Raw genomic sequence first — 23,008 nt, 5'->3', positions numbered from 1 at the left:
AGCTTCCAGGTCATGTGGCCAGCATGACAAAGCCGCTTCTGGCAAACCAGAGCAGCACATGGAAACGCCGTTTACCTTCCCGCTGTAGCGGTTCCTATTTATCTACTTGCATTTTGACGTGCTTTTGAACTGCTAGGTTGGCAGAAGCTGGGACCAAGCAACGGGAGCTCACCCCGTCACAGGGATTCGAACCGCCAACCTTCTGATCAGCAAGCCCTAGGCTCAGTGGTTTAGCCACAGCGCCACCTGGGCCCCATAAGATTCTTAAGAGGCAGTTAATGCGCAAAATGTGCACAGATGGAAGGAAATGCTACGGTAAGTACGAATCCTCTTGCGACTCATTCATTCAGACACGTATTTCTCATAGTTCCAACTTCATTTAGGGATCCCCCCCTTTTTTTAAAGGCAGAGGTACATGTATGCCCCAGTAGCAGGCATACCCTCTCTGACTAGAACAGAGGGTTAGGTGTAACATAGTATAACTTCTCTTCCATCCTTCTGCCCCAATGAGTGCAGCTCCAGGTGGAAATGGGTGCTGGGCCAGTAGGGCAGTACAGAAGAGTTGCGCCAGAAGCGGTTTAGTCATGCTGGCCACATGACCCGGAAAGCTGTCTGTGGAAAAACGCCAGCTCTCGGCCTGAAGCTAGATGAGCACCGCACCCCATAGTTGCCTTTGACTGGATTTAACCATCCAGGGGTCCTTTGTTGTTTAGTCGTTTAGTCGTGTCCGACTCTTCGTGACCCCATGGACCATAGCACGCCAGACACTCCTGTCTTCCACTGCCTCCCGCAGTTTGGTCAAACTCATGTTGGTAGCTTCGAGAACACTGTCCTTTACCTTTACCTTATAGAAGAGGGCATGGGGAGAAAAGCAGCACCTGCAGATGAGACCTGCCTTGGCTGCGTCACTTGATTTGGCTGTGGGGAAAGACTTGGGGATAGGTTACAAAGACTATTATTCCCATGTTCTTATGTCCTCTTTCTCCATTGATTTATGTTTGGAACCGTTGGCATATGCAATTAGACAGAACAGAAAGATTTATGGTTTGTGCATGAGCAAGTGGAATTTAGATTAGCTTTGTCTGAAGATGATTTGCTACTATTTGTTAGCAGGCCTGAAACAGTTATATCAGAATTTATCAGATCAATGGATAAGTTTAGACAAATTTCAGGATGAACAATAAAGTGGTTAAAATAAGAATGCCAGAGGGCAAGTATAAATTGCCTGCTGTGTGTGTCTTTCACTAAGCATTTTCACTAGGGATTTTGGTTTCTACAGATCTTTCTCAAATCATTAAATTAAGCTTAAATAGGTTCATAACAGAGATCTGGCACTACTTAAACTTAGCACTTAGGGTTAACACACTTAAGATGTACTGTCATGAACAATAATTTTTCTGAGTGGTATTTGTCAACAGGTTTCCCAAGCATATTTTCAGAAGTTTAATGTATTATTTCCGATGGTTACTTGGGGTAATTCACCACCTCGTGCATCACTTAAAATAATTTAATGATTTAATTTTCCAGATATTATTTTATACTACAAGGCATATCTCTCAATGCTTACAAACAAGTGGCAAGTTTCTTTTTCTGGGAGTACCCCCAGCATGAGCAATTTGAGAGGTGGCTCAAGTAATAACTCTTTTTGGATGGGTTGTACTGCAGTCTATACATGTAAAAAAGGGTCTACATCACGAATTTCAACAACTAGAGAGTCATTGTGTATGCTGGCTTGCCAGCTACAGTTTGATCCATATGGTGATAGTTAAATTAACTTCATGGGCTAACCCTGATTTAAAGATAATTCTTTCTATGGAAGAAGTGGCTAGATTCTGGGATTTATACATTAGATGAGCTGATAGGAACAGATGGAGAATTTTTACAGTTTTCTTTATTGAGGGCCAGTTACTATTTACCAATGAGTGCTGAATGACAATATTTTCATTACAGCACCTGTTGGTGTCTATTTATGGTCCATCTGCAGTGACTGCTTATACCCCAGGTGAGAGATGGGGTGGGATGTCTGTACAAGATGGTTTTGTTCTGTTTCTCAGCTGGTGGCTTGACATCTTTATGGTGGGCTGTACATGTGACCTATTGTGGATTGATGTCTGCATGACCTGGTGGCATGATAAATTGTGTATCCTTACTTTTACTTTTGCAGCGTTCCATATATAAGATATGTCTTGAGGGAAGGGTAACGGAGTAGAAGGTGATCAAGGGGAAGGGTAGGCATTACAGAATGAGATGTTGAAGGGATGATGACAGGTGTCTGTGCCTGATATTCCTCATCAAACTCTCCCTTATCACAGCATCAATGGATAATCTAACACTGTCTGCTGGTTCTTCTGCTGTATACCAGGACAGTTCACAATAAATGCTAATCCATGATCTGAGTGTGGTTCAGCAGGCTGACCTGGTTGAGGCTGAGTCTCACTGAGACCTGGGTGGGGGCAGCCGGGTAGGCCAATTTGACTCAGCTCTGCCCACCCAGGTACTTGGTGTGACATCAGCCCAGAATGGAAAGACTATTCACATACTACCATCATGTACCACCTTCCTTGGAGCAGCACTAGAGGGTCTGTATCAAACGCTGGGCCAGAGAGACTGGTTAAGGGTGCTGTTGGTGTACTGCCCAAACTGCTGCTCATCAGCCTCCCTGGCTGAGCTTGTCTCAAGTGTGATGCTGGAGAACCCCAGTTCTGTGGTTTTGGGTGACTTCAACATTCATGCTGAGCACGCCTTGGGTCCAGTCTGGGAGTTCATTGCCTCCGTGGCAACCATGCGCCTATCTCAAGTGGTCATTGGTCCAATGCAGGGAGCAGGAAATAGCCTTGATTTAGTCTTTGCTCCATGTGGTGTGGGGGGGTTGTCTGGAAATGGGGTGGTGGTGAATACCACTTCGTTGTAATGGTCAGCCCACTTCTTGGTGAGGTTTGGGGGTCTGCTCCATCCCCTTCATCACTTTGATTGCCCTTTACTGAGCCCTTTCCAGCTCTACAATATTCTTTTTGAGGTAAAGCAACCAGAAAACAACACAGTATTCCAGGTGCAGCTGCACTAAAGATTTGCATTATGATCTTCATTTTGTCTTCAAAACATTATCAATTACATACCTTTGGCTCCTCAGTCATGAATCTGTTGTAACAAATGTTTCTGTTTTATATGTCCCTGATACACTGACCCTTAAAGAGGTAAGCAATACACATACTGATATTGGTTTTTAAAAATCAGAATGTTGAAGTCACAAATGCAATCCTTTCTGCTTAAGCAGACTGGGACTTTTGTAAAGTTCACAAAGAAATCACACTGTGAGGGTGAGTACAATGAGGGACCCTTGATATTTTCTAAGTGGCATGATGTAAAAATACTTCAAATATAATAATCCTATTTTCTTTTCCATCTGAAACTGTGAGCTAGCTGGCTTGTTAAATCAATAAATGAAACTTTGATCTCACCTACACCAACTCCTTGGACTCTACATTCCAAAACCCCCAGATAATTCCACTCACTTGGCATTATCTATTTTTTGGTAAAAGAGACAAGAGATGATAAAAAATGTAGATTTGTGGTGAAAATCTTCTGAAAGCCTCTGACACGTTTGACTGTCCCATTATTCTATTAAGTTAAAGGCTCTGAGGTGTATCCAAAAGTTCATCTCCTTCCATCAATGAAAGAGAACATTTACATCTGACCAACTAAAATAAAAGGCCATTTTAATTACTTGAGCTTAATCACTTACCTGATGATCCTGAATCTTTCTGCCAACTACTCTAAATGTATTGTTGCCTGTATGATGATATATATGAACTCTGCTAAATCCAGTAGATCCACCAGCTGGTACCCACTTCTTATTAGCATCATCATAGACCATTACAGCAGCCCGTGCTTGGCAGATGCTCTGCTCACTGTTAAAACAAGGGGAAACAAATTATTAGAAGGGGGGAAAAAACAAGTGACGTTAAATGTCCTACATGAAAGCATAAAGCTCATACCAATGACAAACTTAGTTGGTCTCTAAGGTGCTACTGGAAGGAATTTTTTTATTTTGCTTCGACTACGTCAGACCAACACGGCTACCTACGTGTAACTACATGAAAGCAAACACCTTTTCAAAACAAAGTCAACATTCTACCACTCATTTCCCATTCTGAAACGTTCATACATACATACAGTGGAACCTCTGTTTATGAACACCTCGGTTTACGAATTTTCGGTTTACGAACACCGCGGACCCATCTGGAATGGATTAATTCACTACTTTCCATTACTTTCAATGGGAAAGTTCACTTCAGTTAATGAACGCTTCAGTTTATGAACAGACTTCCGGAACCAATTACACCCATGCTTCGGGTTAAGTACGCTTCAGGTTGAGTACTCCGCAGACCCGTCTGGAACGGATTAATCCACTTTCCATTACTTTCAATGGGAAAGTTCGCTTCAGTTTATGAACGCTTCAGTTTAAGTACTACACGGACCGTCTGGAACAGATTAATCCACTTTCCATTACTTTCAATGGGAAAGTTCGCTTCAGTTTATGAACAGACTTCCGGAACCAATTACACCCATGCTTCGGGTTAAGTACGCTTCAGTTTGAGTACTCCGCGGACCTGTCTGGAACGGATTAATCCACTTTCCATTACTTTCAATAGGAAAGTTCGCTTCAGTTTATGAACGCTTCAGTTAGAGGCCTGACTGGACTCAACCAGAAGTTTAGCATTTAGTGACACTGGTCCCAGGTTATAGAACATTCTTCCAACAGAGATTCAGGAGGCATCCTTGCTTTTAACTATTAGGCTTCTCTTGATTTATTTATTTTTAAATACAGGTAGGCCTCAACAGTTGTTTAAAACAAACCATGGTTTAATCTGAATGTTCAATATGCTAGTGCATGCTACTCAGAGAGCCCCCCCCCCTACTGCACCATGGATGAAACAAGATAGAATCTGGCTTGTCGTGTCAACAGAACACAGGCTCCTGGTTTTGTTTCCTCAAGCAAACCACAAAACGCTAGCCAGTAAGAAACCTTGGCTACCACTTATGACTTGTTTGGAGGAAACAAACCAACAGCCCCAGATTTGGACAACATAACAAGACAGACTGTGACTTGTTTAATTTGTGGTGGAATAGCAGGGATGGGATGCCACAGGAACCTCTGAACAGTGTAGCAGTATACAGCTCATTCTCATTAAATCATGGTTAGTTTTAAACTAAGGTTTAATACATGGAGATGTGAACCAGACCTATTCAACCTGCAACTTCAGAGCACAGATTCTTCTTCCATTTATAACTGCCCACACATTCCATGACCCCTATTAATCTGGGAATATATGGCTTTTAGCCCAGATTCCAAGGGACATAAAGCAGAGTGCGGCTCAATAGGATTTACAAAAAGGAGCATTATGTTAAAGAGCCTGCTAATATAATCTACTGGCCTGAACAAATAGCTGCTAGGTTCATCCTAGGCATTATCCAACCAGCACAGACCACATACTTGAACACCTTGTCGAAGAATAGAGTATTGGAGACTGGCTGGAAATTATTCAATACGGCAGAGTTCAAGTCAAACTGGGCAACTGTAAAGTAACCTGAATGTTCTTAGTAAAACCTAAAATCAAAAGTCACATTTTAATCTTTTCAGAAGACCATCTCTCACTACTACATTTATTTATTAAATTTTATTATAATTTCCAGTGTTACATAATAACATGAAGCAAACTGAAAGCAACAATGCATTCAGAAAAAATATGGAAAAAATAACATTAAAAAAAACCCTGCTATCTTGTAGGAGGATCAAATATTTTGTCAAATGAGCCATTGACCTGCAGATTTATGTTGACAGCACCTCAGGCCATTTTCAGCATTTTCATCCCTCCGCCCCCAAAATTTATATAGCAGTATAAACTTCCCATATATTTAGTTGTCGTGTCTTAAAATATTTGCCTGAATTTGTTTGATTATAATATTTAAACCACGCTAAATACACATTTGAAATATTTCAGTTCAATAATTTTTTGCTTTTGCAATTATATAGCATATAAATTTAACATGAAATGTTAGTTTTGATTTGTTCTCTAAATAGAAATTAAATAAAAAGGGCAGCAATTTTTTTAAAAAATAATCTTTCCAGAAAACCACCACATTACTCTATGGAAATGGGGGGGGGGAGTATCACAGTCAGTTATTTTATAAGTATAAACCATTTATTCAGTATAATCTTGAAGTATAAACAACCCATTCAAGTTCTGCCCTTCCCCACTAGAAAACATCCACTACGACATGGGAAAAACAGGACTAAAAATACAATAGAATCAGATATCAAAAATGAAACATAGAAACAATGACTACATAGCTCATCCTCAAAGAAACTGCAAGGACATCTGCTTCATGAGTGAGACAAACTAGCTTGTGGTGTTTGACGCATACTTTCCCAGCTGTTATTTGGATAGCTCTTTTTTAGATACAACGACCCTACTTCTAGATCCAACAGTCATGCCCAGTGTACAATGCTCTTTCTTAAAACACTTGGGAAAAGTTAAGTGAATGTACTTCAGTAAAGTACAGTACACTGAAACCAGACCATTTGCACGGTCCTAAAACATTCTCAGGTCATGGATGGTTGTTGAATAAAAATGTGAAGATAGCTTGCTAGTTTAAGAGAACACAAGCACTAGAGTCAGTGTGCATAGATGAGCGTTATGAACATCAAAAGAGTGAAGTTTTTTCTCTATCACAAACTATGTTAATCTATCTTTAAACATTTGTTACAGCACAATCCTAGACACAGTCTACTCACAAATAACTATCAGTGCTAAAAGCGGCTTATTCCCAGATAAGTGGGTACAGGATTGCAGCATGTAAAAACTAAAGTGTTGGTGGAGGAAAAAGAGGTCACAAATTAACCTGGATTGGGGTCATTTATGAAGATTTAGGATATTATCTAGAAAACTATAACCTGTTTTATATAGCAGCCTTGCAGCAAGACAGTCATCTCTTCATATTTACGGTAACTGGCTTACTGAAATAAACCCGCACAGAATTAGTCCAGATCACCCACAAACACAAATGTAGCAAAGCTAGAGCTTGTGGTTTGTTGTAGAAGCCTTTTAAGCAGTGAGTACCAGCAAGGGACGTGGGTGGCGCTGTGGGTTAAACCACAGAGCCTAGGGCTTGCTGATCAGAAGGTCGGCAGTTTGAATCCCCGCAACGGAATGAGCTCCTGTCGCTCGGTCCCAGTTCCTGCCAACCTAGCAGTTCGAAAGCATGTCAAAGTGCAAGTAGATAAATAGGTACTGCTACAGCAGGAAGGTAGACAGCGTTTCCGTGTGCTGCTCTGGTTCGCCAGAAGCGGCTTTGTCATGCTGGCCACATGACCTGGAAGCTGTATGCCAGCTCCCTCGGCCAATAACGCGAGATGAACGCCGCAACCCCAGAGTCTGTCACAACTGGACCAAATGGTCAGGGTTCCCTTTACCTTACCAGCATGTTTCTAATCTGTGTTAAACCATAGTTATTTTCTAATGTTATGTGCAAACTGCATTTGTTTTATTCCAATGTTAAATGCCGGTTCCTGACCAAAGAGCTCACCATGTTGACTAGGTTAGCTTCTCTGACATTTAAGATATTAAGCAGATACTCAGTGGTAAAGCATTTAGGGACATGTTAGTGTTATCTCCATCACAGTTCTGATGCCGATATTCGATGCAAAGCACAGATTATGCCACTGGCCTTACTCAGACTTTATAACCCTGTCTATACTTGGTACAAAGTAGAAGTTATTTTAGTTAAGGCTGATTCGAGAGTACACCAACGTATGTCAGCTAAGTTATTTATTGCAAAGGTATTTAGTCTCTTCATACTGTACTATAAACGGAAAAGCCAAATCAATAACCCCAGAGTATTTGCACCGTCACCAATAGACAACATGAAGCCTAGCTAGACAAGACAAGAATACTTAACTTGTTTTTCCAGAGGGAATTGCAGTTTGAGAACTAAATCAAAATGTGCAAGCACAATGACTGAGAGCTTTCAATGCAGTGTATCAAAATGAAATATTGAAGAAAATACAGTATTTTACTGGTATGCATTGTTTGTTTGAGCCTCCCCCTTAACTCCTGCTCTGAATCCTTTTAATACACATTATATCTATATCTATATATAAATGTAGGCATTGCGTGCGCAGGTCACTGCCTTTCTTCGTAACCGCTGAACTGTAATGTAACAAATTTGGCCACAACATTCCATGCCCATCAGTGAGGGATCTGGCATAATTTTTTCCCCAAAAAAGCAAACCTTTCATACCTAAATTAATGATTAAACACACAAAAAGTGGTGCCCAAATTAGATGTCACCAGCAGAAGCTCTGAAGACTCCAGCAGCATCCAACAGAAGGGCAGATTGCCTACAGCTGCCTCGAAAGCCGCACCACCAAATGACATCACAAAATTCCACAGCAACCAACTGAAAACAGGCCCTTTGCAGCAACAAGGCCCAACCAACTGAAAACAGGCCTTTTGCAGCAACAAGGCCCAACATTGCCATGTGGAGGTAGGGGCCTGCCTGGGGGGGGATAGGGGTCCGAATAGGGGGCAGGGATAGATATTGGATCAGAACAGGGTGGGGGGGAGACACAGGAATGAAACCTACCCTCTCCACAGTATCTCGCCTCTGCTTTGCAGACTAGGCTGAGTGGATTTAGGGGCCTGCGTGGGTGGGGGATGGGGGGCCGAATAGGCCGCAGCATAGAATCAACTAAATGTGGGCCTTTTACAGGGCCATGCCTTTGGGTAGAATAAATGTTATTTCACATAACACACTTGGGTAGGGGAGTCAGGGTTGGGACCAGGCAAAATTTTACAGAACATGCGCATTGGGGGAATGATTGTATGCAAAATGAACAGGTCACAGGGATAACCCAGGAGGAGTTAGGGGGAGGAGAGGGTGAAATCACAGGGTTAAGCTGGGGTGGGGGGAAGAGGGGGCATAATAGGTCATGGATCAGGACAGAGTTGGGAGATTCACAGGGATGAGGGAGGGGGATGAGGAGGCAATCACAGGGATAAGCCGGGGGGGTGAGGGGAGGAGTGGGGGAATCACAGGGATACGTCATGAATCGGCACAGGGTAGGGGAAATCACACAAATAACCCACAGCAACGTGTGGCATGGCCAGCTAGTGTGTGTGTGTGTACACACATATCAGAGCTACTCATTCATTACCCTGCTGGATGGGAGGGAAAGTAGGCCTTTGGTTGATTAACATCCAATACCCTTTTAAATGTGCTGGGGAACCATGAACTAGTTTTCAATTAAGTTTTACTCAGAGTAGAACCACCAGAATTAATGAGCTGGGTTAGGTCCATTATTTTCAATAGGTCTACTCTAAACTTTAGTAGAATGCCACCCATGATTTACAATGAACAAACTTTATCAATTAAAGGGTAAATCAATTCAAAGTCGCTTTTTCTTTGCCTTTTCAGTTGTAGTTTTTCCTCTAGGGAAATGATGTTATAGATTATGCTACTGTTCTATAACCTGAAGATTTGTGCTCCTAACAAAATAATTTACTATGCTACCGTGTTTCTCATATTTTAAGGCATCCCCAAAAAATAAGCCATGACAGGATTTCAAAGGGTTGGTGAAAAATAAGACATACCCCGAAAATAAGCACTATCGCAAAGCCCCGACCGAGCGAGAGGCGAAGGCGCGGGACCCAGCAGGAGCTCCCTGCCTGCTTCCCCGAGCCGTAGCGCATCGGGGGACAGAGCCGAAGATCGGCGGGCGCTCCTTGCTGGGCTTGACAAGCCCGGGAAACAGCGCCCGCCGATCTTCGGACCTGTGCTGTGTGACAGGCAGGGGTGGGGGGAAGCGGAGATCGTTCTCCGCTCTCCCCCCACCCTCGCCTGTCACCGAAGATCGGCGGGCGCTCCTTGCTGGGCTTGACAAGCCCGGCAAACAGCGCCCGCCGATCTTCGGACCTGTGCTGTGTGACAGGCGGGGGTGGGGGGGAAGCGGAGATCGTTCTCCGCTCTCCCCCCACCCCCGCCTGTCACCGAAGATCGGCGGGCGCTGTTTGCTGGGCTTGACAAGCCCGGCAAACAACGCCCACCGATCTTCGGCCCTTTGCTGTGTGACGGGCGGGGGTGGGGGGGAAGCGGAGATCGTGCTCCGCTCTCCCCCCACCCCCGCCTGTCACCGAAGATCGGCGGGCGCTGTTTGCTGGGCTTGACAAGCCCGGCAAACAGCGCCCGCCGATCTTCGGACCTGTCCTGTGTGACAGGCGGGGGTGGGGGGGAAGCGGAGATCGTTCTCCGCTCTCCCCCCACCCCCGCCTGTCACCAAAGATCGGCGGGCGCTGTTTGCTGGGCTTGACAAGCCCGGCAAACAGCGCCCGCCGATCTTCGGCCCTGTGCTGTGTGACAGGCGGGGGTGGGGGGGAAGCGGAGACCGTTCTCCGCTCTCCCCCCACCCCCGCCTGTCACCAACGATCGGCGGGCGCTCCTTGCTGGGCTTGACAAGTCCGGCAAACAGCGCCCGCCGATCTTCGGACCTGTCCTGTGTGACAGGCGGGGGGGGAAAGCGGAGATCGTTCTCCGCTCTCCCCCCACCCCCGCCTGTCACCAAAGATCGGCGGGCGCTCCTTGCTGGGCTTGACAAGCCCGGCAAACAGCGCCCGCCGATCTTCGACCCTGTGCTGTGTGACGGGCGGGGTGGGGGGAAAAGCGGAGATCGTTCTCCGCTCTCCCCCCACCCCCGCCTGTCACCGAAGATCGGCGGGCGCTGTTTGCTGGGCTTGACAAGCCCGGCAAACAGCGCCCACCGATCTTCGGCCCTGTGCTGTGTGACGGGCGGGGTGGGGGGAAAAGCGGAGATCGTTCTCCGCTCTCCCCCCACCCCCGCCTGTCACCGAAGATCGGCGGGCGCTGTTTGCTGGGCTTGACAAGCCCGGCAAACAGCGCCCGCCGATCTTCGGCCCTGTGCTGTGTGACGGGTGGGGGTGGGGGAGAAGCGGAGATCGTTCTCCGCTCTCCCCCCACCCCCGCCTGTCACCGAAGATCGGCGGGCGCTCCTTGCTGGGCTTGACAAGCCCGGCAAACAGCGCCCGCCGATCTTCGGACCTGTGCTGTGTGACAGGCGGGGGTGGGGGGGAAGCGGAGATCGTTCTCCGCTCTCCGCCCACCCCCGCCTGTCACCGAAGATCGGCGGGCGCTGTTTGCTGGGCTTGACAAGCCCGGCAAACAGCGCCCGCGTGCACTTTATTAAAAAATAAGACATCCCTCGAAAATAAGCCATGTCGTGTTTTTTTGAGGAAAAAATTAATATAAGACATGTCTTATAATATGAGAAACACGGTAATTAAATACAATATTTATTTGGATTTAGTAACAAATGCCATTATTGAGATAGTAACAGTTCAATCTTAAACACTAACTTTGTTTGGAAAACCAGTAATGACTCATTTTCCCCTTTTAAAATGTTTTTGGAAAATAGCATGCTTTAAGCAACTAAGATACAAAATTATATTGGTACAAAATCCTAGGGTTTTTCCCCCTTGGCACATAGCCCATTTTTGTTTTTTTTGTTTAAAAACATTTTATCTATGATGCAAAGAGAAACCAGATCAACCTTTCTGTTTATCCTAATAATAAGAAAACCAGTAGTACCTGAGAAGTTCAAGTACTGTTCAGTAAAGAATGACTTTCACCATTAATCCTAAAAGGTTCAAAAGGATAAATACAAGTGCTCAGAGAAAAGGCTTCATGTGAGATATCAGTCACTCCCTTATGTTTGTCATAAAGTCACATATGCAGGAAGATCTTCCAAATGTACCTTTAACTCTTATTTTGTTACCGGTAATTGTTTTGTAGTGCTCAAGCTTTTCGTGCTAAAAATAGTTTGCTACATATAAAAAACTGCGTGCAACAATTAATTTCTTTCCACTTGTTATCAGAGAGATCAACCTCTTTTCAACAACCATTTAAATAAATTTAAAAGTTTGTATTATCTTTCAGAAACAGAATTTCTGTACGGTTTATCACAAACAAGAACTATGGTGTGTACTTACATTGCTACAGGCAGCTGGAGCACAGCCAAGGGTATACCTGCCAGTTTCAGTGTTTGCTGCTCTTTGTCAGACAATCTTAAAGTTCTCATAGTAAATGTGTAACCCCCCGCAATGGATATTTCTCAAGACTTTTGAGTGCTCAACTAGACTAGAAGCTTGAAAGTAATGTCCCAATTTCTAATTAAGTCAGAGAGTAGTCCTGCAAGAATGTAACTGGTCCCTAAAATAAACATGCCACTGAAATCTTAGCCATATGCTATAATTCTTTTCCTTCCGGAACTCATTCTCTAAATGTAGTAGGTAACATTGAAGTGTATGCAGGACTCCACTGGGAAATTTTTCCAAGCTACTACAAAGTGACTATCACATGCATTCAGGCAAGGGCATTTTCTTCTGCATAAAGTGTTATGAAGGGATACAATCAGAAAATGGGCATGGAAGATTTCACAGGCTCTGCAGAAAAGATCAATGAGCACAACGCATCCATCCCAGCAATTCTGTTTAAGGGTAGGTTAAAAATACCTTTAAAAATAGAGCAGCACAGACAGGTCCTACTTCTGCAAAAATCATTCCTCAACTGTATTCATGGTATTTCTCCAAAGGAATCATTCCACATCGCTCCTTCATATGGGAATGATTACACTGAAACGAGTCCTACTGAATGCAACTTGATCCGCAAGGAATTAAAATACACAATATATATCCGACTGCCTCTCCCAATACGAACCTATCCAGACCCTTCATCTGAGGGTTTTCTCCTTGAGGGGAAGGTTCACCAAGAGAAAAGCCTTTTGGGTTGGGACTCCCTAGCTGTGGAATTCTCCCCAGTGAGGTCTAAAAGGAGGTCATAATTAACCTCCTTTTAGCACCAAAATAAAACTCATCTTTTATCCCAGGCATTTGATGGGAGCATGACAAGCTGGTTGACAGCCTATTTGATAAGAATGTCCTTGCTGTTGAAATTTTTGTTGTTTTCCTTTGATGGAATGATTTTATCGAAGCTGATTTTATTGAAATTTTAGCAGCTTTAGAATGCAGCTGCAGCTGGTCCAAAATGCAGACACTGCGGGTTTGATGATCAGACCACCTGGCAGGATCTTACTGGTCATATGGGTGAGGGCCCTTTTACATGGTGACCCTGTGACTCTGGAAGTCCCTCTCGGTAGAAAAGCAATCAAATGCCCTGGCTGCAAGGATTTTGGAAGAACTTTTTTCTTACTTGCCTTCCATAAGCAATGCTTTGTTGTTTGGACTATGTCTATTCTCTGCTGTTCTCTACTGGATTTTCTGGGGGGTTGCGGGCGTATTTCTATTTCTTTTGTAGAGTCATGTTTTTCTGTATGTTGTATTTTATTGTTTTAAGCCACTTTTAGCTGGCCCCACCTAGAAATGTTTTAAAATAAACAAACTCCCATCAACCCCAGCCAGGTACAGAGCACCAGGTTTTGGAAGATTGGCCTAGTCTTGGGCAGAAGAAGAGTTTGGATTTGATATCCCGCTTTATCACTACCCTAAGGAGTCTCAAAGCAGCTAACAATCTCCTTTCCCTTCCTCTCCCACAACAAACACTCTGTGAGGTGAGTGAGGCTGAGAGACTTCAAAGAAGTGTGACTAGCCCAAGGTCACCAGGAGGAGCGGAGACACGAACCCGGCTCACCAGATTACGAGTCTAATACTCTTAACCACTACACCACACTGTCTGCCCTCTTTGATCGCTAGATGCCCTTAGCCTGCAAGGAAGCAATGGGTCATTATATCACAAGATGGCTACTTGAGGCAAGTACTCATTTTTTGTGACATCAAAATTTACGTGGGTGTTTGAATATGAGCACAATATGCAATCTATCAAGTATGCTATTTTTAGCATTTAAAAAATGCTTATGAATTAAACTATTAATAGTGCAGGAAATTTTATTACTATATGTCAGGGACGTCCCACTCCCGAGAGACTGTGATCTACTCCTACAATAAAAAGCTGGCAGTGATCTACCCATTTTGGGGGGGGGGCAAAGTTGTTGATCTTTTTTTAGGGGAGCAAGTCCAAGCTGTTGACCTTCTTTTAGGGGAGCAGGTCAACGTTGTTGAGCTTTTTTAAGGGGATGACTCCATCTGCCGCTTTTGCAATCGTGCGTGAGTAAAGGACGAGGCGAGGGGGTCGGGGTCGGAAATTAATTGACCTGCTTGCTGCCAGGGATTGACCAGTTGATCCCAGTCAACCTGCTGGACATCCCTGTATATGTTAAAAAGAAGCATCTAACAGATTCATTTTTGGCTGCAAAGTTCTGGCACTCACCTACAATCAAAGGACAGCTTCACAATACAACGACTGCTCAGTACACATTCCAATGCTGAACACTAATGCTTGAAGGCAAGCTTATGGCGGACAAGTAAATATGTGCTTGCTAAGCATTTGCTTACTGCATATCTGCTACTTCATGGTGTTCATCCTGGGAACATGCTGCAGAATAAGCAGGATACATATTAGACAACCAATCCTATTCTGGGAATACCAGCCGGTATTCTAAGGCACCCTGGAATTGTGGCGCATTAAACCACATCTCAGTGTACTCAGTCTTCCCTTTCACTTTCTTGTAACAAACTTTGACTGACCAAGCTGTACAGAAAAGCTTCCAAGATACAGTTATACCTTGGTTCTGGAACACCTTGTGACTCCAACATTTGGCCTCCTGAACACCGCAAACCTGGAATTCAGTGTTGCCGTTTTCAAACTTTTTTTGGAAGCTGAATGTCCGACGCAGCTTCTGCGGCTTCTAATTGAGGGCAGGAAGCTCCTGGAGCCAATCAGAAGCCGCGCATTGGGTTTTGATCGTTTTCAGAAGTCAAACGGACTTCCGGAACGGATTCTGTTCAAGAACCAAGGTACAACTGTACCTACCATCTGAAGAAGTGTGCATGCACACGAAAGCTCATACCAATGACAAACTTAGTTGGTCTCTAAGGTGCTGCTGGAAGGAATTTTTTTATTTTGTTTCGACTACGTCAGAATGACACGGCTACCTACCTGTACCTACCATGTTAGAGAAGCATTACCATTCATGCATTTAGTCTATGAAATCTCTGTCAGAACTCTGCCATAACTAATTTCCATGGAGCAATTTTTGAGAAATGACTTAATTCCTCTCACAGTCACAACTGCTCAGTATACACATAGAATAGAGGGGAAGTGTATTCTTGTCTCTGGTGCAGATTTTGAGGGTACTCAGAGGGCTGCAGAGGAGAGGAGAGGAATGAAAAGTCTGTTGTGCAAGCTGGATACAACCCTTAGTTCTTGAACGTCTAAGACAGTAATCTAGATTCCCCCACCCCCAAAACAAGGGGTTAGTTACACACTGCATTTATAGACAGGCAAACTCTTAGAGATAGCATTGAAACAGTTTACCATTATAGCAGATCACTTTACAACAGGAATGTGTTGTTTTAAGCACAATTGTTACTCTTCTACAAGAACCACAGAAGTAATTTAAGACTTGCTGGTGGAATTTTTTTAAAAAGAAAAATTGTCTTTCTTCATATACAAATAGAATAATGTATGGAGTGTGCATGCCACCTACCTAAGCGTTATAAATCACTTGTGTAGAACAGCTATTAGGGAACAAGAATGCTGTATCAATCAGCAAGTGCTCTTAAGCTTTCTAAAAAGTTATATTTGCTAAATAATAAATAATTGTAGACTAGGTCATTTTTCTTAACCTGTTTGCTAATCATCTGTAGGGTTTTTGGTTGTTGTTGTTTTTGCATTCACCAGATATTTTAAAGGAGAACTGTTTCGTCTCTTGCACTGAAGAACCACCATTCATATTACTAATTAATGCTATGTTATGAAATGCTTTGCACAAATTGTGAAGTGAGAATCAGTACAAACAAGGAGGCAGGGGGAAAGCCTTAAAAACAGATGCAAAATTTTCAGTGAAGACTGCAAAACATACCAGATGGCAGGAGCTAGGCCTTGAAGCTCCTCCCAGTATTTTGACAGCTAAAAGAAAAAAAAGCCCACAATGGCTAGTACCACCTTTTAAGGAGTACTACTTGATTCAATTAAAATACAGTCAAAAGCGGCTTCACTGTAGCTCTCTATCCTCTTGCTGGCAATAGGCTGTCCGAGAGACTAACAGGGGGAAATAATTTTGCTTTTTTGCTTAACTAGTGTCAAACCGTATGGGTATGTTGTTATTTTATTTCAAAAATTGAAAGACCACCCTTCAGCTAGGGCTGGGCAGTATCTGGTTTTCAACATCATGATATACCACCAGTTAAACAACGTGATATGCCAATATACAACAATGTCTGAAATATAATGGAGCTATGTAGAGGCATTGGCTGGCTTCACGCCCCCCCCCCCCAAAAATTTTTTTGTGATTTTTGCCAGCCCCTGTTCTTGTGATTCACTGCCACTTGCAGGAGGCAGGGGAGAGGTGAGCTGGCAGAGTTAATTGGGGCTGCAGAAATCGAGAAAAGCATTGGCTGGCTTCATGGTTTTTTCCCACTGTGATTTTTGCATAGCACACACACACACATCATGATTTGTGATATATTGCCAGGTGAAAAAATTATGAAACTGATATCACGATATAGACTTCAAACCACTTTGGATGATATATCGATATATTGCCCAGCCCTACTGTGGAGGAAGCTTCTGAGATCTTCAGAACTTGAAGAAGCTGCTCTCCCAGACCACATTAACTTACTGGGTATGTAAGGGATAAGGCAAGTCTTTCAATCTGCATTCCAGATCTTTATTGCCATTATTATTAGTGCAGCATCTGTTAATGAACATTTTAATGACGCTCCAGGAAGAAACTGTAGTCCTAGTACACATGCTGCAGCACCCTTAATGAAGGTCAAACAGGTGCTGGGGAGCCTTATGTTCCATAATGTAAGAAAGGTGGGCTATAAATCACTACACATAAATAGTAAAAATAATGGTGACTTGAAGTGTTCCACACAACATATCAACCGTTTTCATCTATTTAAAAAATGGTACAAATTGATGTTATTATCTACAAGGTGCCTGAATTCTCAAAGGCAAACATTTTGCACAGGGGTTCCATTCCTGGCCCCTGCGCATGTCGGCGGAGCATGCATAAGCCTGTTTCGCCCTCTTCCATGTCCCAAAGGACCCACGCATCGCCTGTCTTGTGTCAACTGGACAAGTGCAAAATGGTTGCGGCCTGTACTTAAGTGAACACCTTTCCTCATAGGAACTATCCCATTGGCTGAGATTGAGGGAGGGAGTTTCCTCCCTCCATTCACATAATGAGACATTGCCTCCCGTGTAGAAGTTAAATCTGCAGCACACCCAAGGCAAACTTTACTACAACCCAACCACGATTCAGGAGACAGGAAACATTCAGACATGTGTCTGTACTGTACTTATTATACAGTAGTAATAGAGGCAGTGTAGTAAAGCGGCTAACACTAGTACCTGAGAGACCATGTTTCAAATCCCAACTCAGCCATAAAGATCATTGGGTGACCTTGGGCCAGTCACTACCTCTCAGCCTAACCTACCTCACAGGGTTGTTTGGGGGACTAAATGAAGAGAGGCAGAACCATGTACACCACTTGGGAGAAAAAGATGGGATGTAATAAATAAATAAATAAATAAATAAATAAATAAATAAATAAATAAAGTGCTTTAGATTTTGTACAGTTGGATGGTTTTTTTGTTTTTGTATTTAGTTTCTACTGTAGGCTGGTTTGGATACTGCGTGGGGTAAATTAAGCAGTAAGGGCATTTTCAAATCTTAAAACGTTCACTGCTTCTTAAAGCTAACTGACGTTTCATAAATAGAGCTCTCATTTCTATCATTCCAGGGCTAGATAAAAAGCAGTAGTCATTCAATGTGTGCATACAGATGAACACATTTAAAATCAGTTCTTGAAATGTCAAATCTCATAATGGCACCGTCTGTGCCTTTTCTATTGTGTAGTTTCATTTAATTGCTATGGCACATATCTCTAAGTTCCAAACCAGCACAGTATCCCAATGCCGTTATGCCACAGAAAATTGTTCAAAATGCATATAAATGTTCAGACAACACCAAATATAGAATTATTCTTATGGTAAGCAAGCCTCAACAGCTCAGTTAAGAAGTCAGCCAAACCATGGTTTGGCCATCAGAAATATGCTTCCACTAACCACAGTTAGTACACAGGGTACCACCCAAACCAGAATTAGAAATCCATTTTGAATCAACATTGAAGGAAATCTCTAGTTAGCAGTAAACATAATTTGTGGAGTTTAGTCTTCAGAGCTAAGTATTTTTAATTTTAATTATTTATAGAAAATATTTGTAGCAGTTTACAACAATATAAAATATAAATGCATAAAACATATTTAAAACAACCAAATAAAAAAAAGTAAAAAATTGTCCAGTAGCACTTTATAGACCAACTAAGTTTGTTCTGGTATAAGCATTCGTGTGCATGCATGCTTATACCAGAACAAACTTTGTTGGTCTATAAGGTGCTCCTGGGCAATTTTTTACTTTTCTAATTTTTATTTCGATGGCTTCAGACCAACACAGCTACCTACCTGAACTTAAAACAACGAAGATATCAAATTCACCTAAAGAACAGACAACTAGCACACCATCAAAAATATCCCACCTAGCTCTGACAAACTGCACTCAGAAGCTTAGATTAGCCCCCAAAGGCTATGATGCAAAAATAACATATATATGCAGGACAGGAAGTACAGGAAGGAAACAGAGCGCAAAAGGGGAGAAGCAGCCAATCGTGAGGCACATTCCTATAAATTGAGCCAATAGTTTCAAGGTACATGTTTTAGCAATCCACGTTACAGTCCAAGCATTCAATTGTATGCATCCTTTAGATGAGCAGCATTATTTCCAAAAAACGCACACTTTAATGACAAACTCTCTGCTTCATGACCACAGGAAATAACCTATATTACATCATCTACCACTGACCTATATATAATTGGTAATGCTAGTAAAGACCATACTACTGACTCACTCCACTAGTGTGGCATATGGCCAATATTCTTTTAGAGGGATTACCATTCAATTATTTCCATGCAGACTTGAACAGGAAGTATTTTATCACTTCAGATGCTGTAACCTTCTAAGACAAAAATGGACTCCCACAGAAGGTAGTGGAGGTTTTTAAGCAGAAGTTGGGTGGCCATCTGTCATAGATGCCTTAGCTGAGATTCCTGCATTGCAGGGGGTTGGACTAGATGACTAGAAGGGATACCTTCCAAATCTACAATGCTATGTTTCTATGACCTTGCTCACATTTGTTTATGTAAGTGGTTTTCAAGTTGGAACTGTGGAATCCTGGAGTTCTTTGGAAGCTTATCAGGGAATCATCAATCAATACTGGCAGAAAGGCTTTTCTGAAGACAGGCTTGTCCACTACATTCCCTACAAACATTCCCTACAATGTAGATAAAGATGACTGAAAAGATACAACCAATTGTATAGTGTGCCTGTCTGTTTGTTTAAACATTTCACTGAATGTACATGTACATCCAGCTATTCTGTCCAGCTCAAGAGATTCCTATCAGGCCCACTTAATTGTTAAAGCATAAGTAATCTGTGTTAAGTGGCCCTGGGTATGCATTCTTATGGATGATTGAGATTTTCCTATTTTAGACTATGCAAGACTGACCTTAGCATAGTCCGCCTCAAAGCATGAAACCCAAAACTGTTTGCAAAATGCTGGGGTTCTGTGACAAATGACAAGAGAAGGACAGGATTCCCTGGATGTGGAAGACAGAGAATTTGAAAACCAGTTTTAAAGTGACAAACAACATCTACCCTATTCAGAGAGACATGTTGGTCTCAAGAAAATGCATTAACCCTTGGGGCCCCTTCCTACTCTACAATTAGATGATAAACCAACAAAGGAAAGATATGACAAATGTGAACAGCATTAGTTTCAAAACTTGTTCTTGGGTGTTCCAAATGCACTTTAAAATCACATTCAAACACACTTCTTCTTCTTCTTCTTTGGTGATCACTAGTAGCCGAGTAAGATTGTCCTCCATAAACACAATTTTAACAATGGGTCCGTAAGTGACTGTGGAGGCCAATTCTGGACCTACACGTCCTTCCACAGTGGGGACATTGGTTTCCAGGCGGGAGTTGATCACGGTGTGGATTTGCCAAGCGTGCCTTCCTCTTAGCACGTTTCTCCCTTGCGTGCTGAGATCGAGTTTATTCAAAGCCCATGACACCTTTGGTAAAGGCTGTTCTCCAACTGGAGCACTCGCAGGCCAGTGTTTCCCAGTTGTCAGTGTTTATACACTACATTTTAAAAGATTTGCCTTGAGACAGTTTTTAAACCTCTTTTGTTGACCAGCAGCATTACGCTTTCCATTTTTAAGTTCGGAATAGAGTACAGTGGAACCTCGGTTTACGAACACCTCGGTTTACGAACTTTCGGTTTACGAACTATCCTAACCCGGAAGTTAGTAAACCGAGGTGCGCGAGGCCCACTGAGCGTCCGATGCCTTCGAGGAGGCCGGGCCTTCGCTCCGATGCCTCCTGGAGGCCCGCAGCGAAGGCCCGGCCTCCCCGAAGGCATCGGAGCAAAGGCCAAACCTCCCCGAAGGCATCGGAGCGTCCGATACCTTCGGGGGGCTGGGCCTTCGTTCCGATGCCTCCCAGAGGCTGGGGACCGCTTTCGCGGCTGCAGCCCAGTCGCGAAAGCGGTCCCCGGCCTCCGCAAAGGTATCGGAGCCGGGACTTCGCTCCAATGCCTTCCGGAGGCCGGGGAGCGCTTTCGCGACTGGGCTGCAGCCGCGAAAGCGGTCCCCGGCCTCCGGAAGGCATCGGAGCCGGGACTTCGCTCCAATGCCTTTGCGGAGGCCGGGGAGCGCTTTCGCGACTGGGCTGCAGCCGCGAATGCGGCCTCCGGCCTCCGCAAGGGTTCGGAGCCGGGACTTCGCTCCGATGCCTTTGCGGAGGCCGGGGAGCGCTTTCGCGACTGGGCTGTAGCCGCGAAAGCGGTCCCCGGCCTCCGGAAGGCATCGGAGCCGGGACTTCGCTCCGATGCCTTCCGGAGGCCGGGGAGCGTTTCCGCCAACACCTGCAGTTGGGCCAGCCCGCCAACACCTGCAGTTGGGCCGGCGGGGGACCGGGTGTGCCCTGCTCAGCCGCCTCCTCTCGGCGGGGGAAGAGTAGCGCCGCCAAGTCCCCCGCTTGGCAGCACAGAGGCAGCGCCAGGAGCCACCGGGGGCCGCCCGGCTTGTCCCGGGCCAGGTAGCAGGTGAGGAAGAAGAAAGCGCAGGCGAGGGTGAAGAGCGGGCTCAGGCACTGGCCCAGCCCCACCAGCAGCGCCCCCGGAGCCGCCGCCGCCGCCTTCCTCTCGCCCTCGCCCCAGGCGAGCCAGCCCGAAAACAGCAGCGCAGCCAAAGCGGCAGCCAGGGCACCCAGCCCCACAGAGAAGGAGCCCCGCCGGCAAGTGGCCCGGAGCAGCGAGACGGAGCCGAGTGGCGGGCTCTGCGGCAGCGGGGTCGCGTGGCCCTTCACGTAGCCGTTCCTCAGGCTGGGCTCCGCGCCAGCCAGGGCAGGAGGCGGGCTGGCAAGTTTGTTGTTATGCCTGTGAGGAACGCTCCCCGGCCTCCGCGAAGGCATCGGAGCGAATGCCCTGCTGCTTTAGGGGGTGTTTTTCCTTGTCTAGAACGGATTAATCAACTTCCCATTACTTTCAATGGGAAAGTTCGCTTCGGTTTATGAACACTTCGGTTTATGAACAGACTTCTGGAACCAGACTTCTGGGAAGACGATCATCAGGCATCCACACAACATGACCAGTCCAACGAAGTTGATGTTGAAGAATCATTGCTTCAACACTGGTGATCTTTGCTTCATCCAGTACACCGATATTAGTTCGCCTGTCTTCCCAAGAGATGTGTAAAAAATTTCGGAGACACCGTTGATGGAATCTTTCAAGGAGTTGTTCCATTTTTCCCTCAAGGTGGTGTACACGGTTCATCTTCCCCCATCTTCTCCTCATAACAACCCTGTGAGATAGGTTAATCTGAGGAACAGTGACTGGTCCAAGGTCATCCAGTGATCTTCTTGGCTGACTGACATTTTAAACCCTGGTCTCCCAGGAGGCCCTAGTCTAAAACTTAGGTAAAGGGACCCCTGACCATTAGGGCCAGTCGCGGACAACTCTGGGGTTGTGGCGCTCATCTCGCTTTATTGGCTGAGGGAGCCGGCGTACAGCTTCCAGGTCATGTGGCCAGCATGACTAAGCCGCTTCTGGCGAACCAGAGCAGCACACGGAAATGCCGTTTACCTTCCCGCCGGAGCAGTACCTATTTAATCTACTTGCACTTTGACGTGCTTTCGAACTGCTAGGTTGGCAGGAGAGTCTAACACTTAAACTACTACTATTTTATTTCATTACTTTGTTATGTTTCAGGCGGCTCTCGTGCAGAACAGAAGAACCATCATGCCGCCTCAGTGTTTAACAAATGTAACAACTGTAAACTCACACAGTTCAGGAACAGTCCACAGGACAAACCCCCCCCCCCCCAATATTGGAAGGTCTGGGTTTTCCAGCAATCCTCATTATAATCACAGGCCTAGCAGGCCTAACTATTACAGCTGCCAGCTTTAAATGTTAAGCCTATTAGCCGTGTAATCTTGTGTACTCCAAAGTACACAAGTACACTTAGTTTAGTGTGGCTTACTCAAAGGTCTCCGCCCCTCCAGGGTTCCTCCCCCCCCCCCAAGGAATCAGAGACCGCACCTACGTGTCTGTCTTTGCTCCTTCCACTGCATGCCTCTCCTGGTTCTGGAAGAGCATGGGGATATAGAGCTGGTTGCAGCAGGAGGAGCCTCTTCACGAGCCTGACTCCTCTCTGCCTCTTGGCCTCCCTCCTCTCCTGCTTCAGCCTCTGCCTCTGATTCTGGACTTCTCTCTGCCACACACTCTCCCCGCTC

General features: G+C 44.7%; 1 protein-coding gene across 6 annotated transcripts in view; it reads right to left on the bottom strand.

Annotated features, from left to right (window-relative positions):
- Positions 1-23,008, bottom strand: part of ENAH (ENAH actin regulator) — an 83,102-nt gene that overhangs the window by 37,241 nt on the left and 22,853 nt on the right. For 5 of the 6 annotated variants that reach the window (XM_035111432.3, XM_035111434.3, XM_060272972.2 and 2 more), the window contains exon 2: positions 3,743-3,908. In XM_035111432.3, the coding sequence (XP_034967323.3) occupies positions 3,743-3,908 (166 nt within the window). Of the gene's footprint in view, positions 1-3,742; positions 3,909-12,062; positions 12,167-23,008 lie in introns of those variants that run through there. The other variant, XM_088667369.1, reaches the window with a different exon arrangement.

The sequence above is a fragment of the Zootoca vivipara genome, chromosome 3 (genome assembly GCF_965207765.1).
Source record: "Zootoca vivipara chromosome 3, rZooViv2.hap1.1, whole genome shotgun sequence".
Lineage (NCBI taxonomy): Eukaryota > Metazoa > Chordata > Lepidosauria > Squamata > Lacertidae > Zootoca > Zootoca vivipara.
This window is presented reverse-complemented; position numbering and strand designations above follow the sequence as displayed.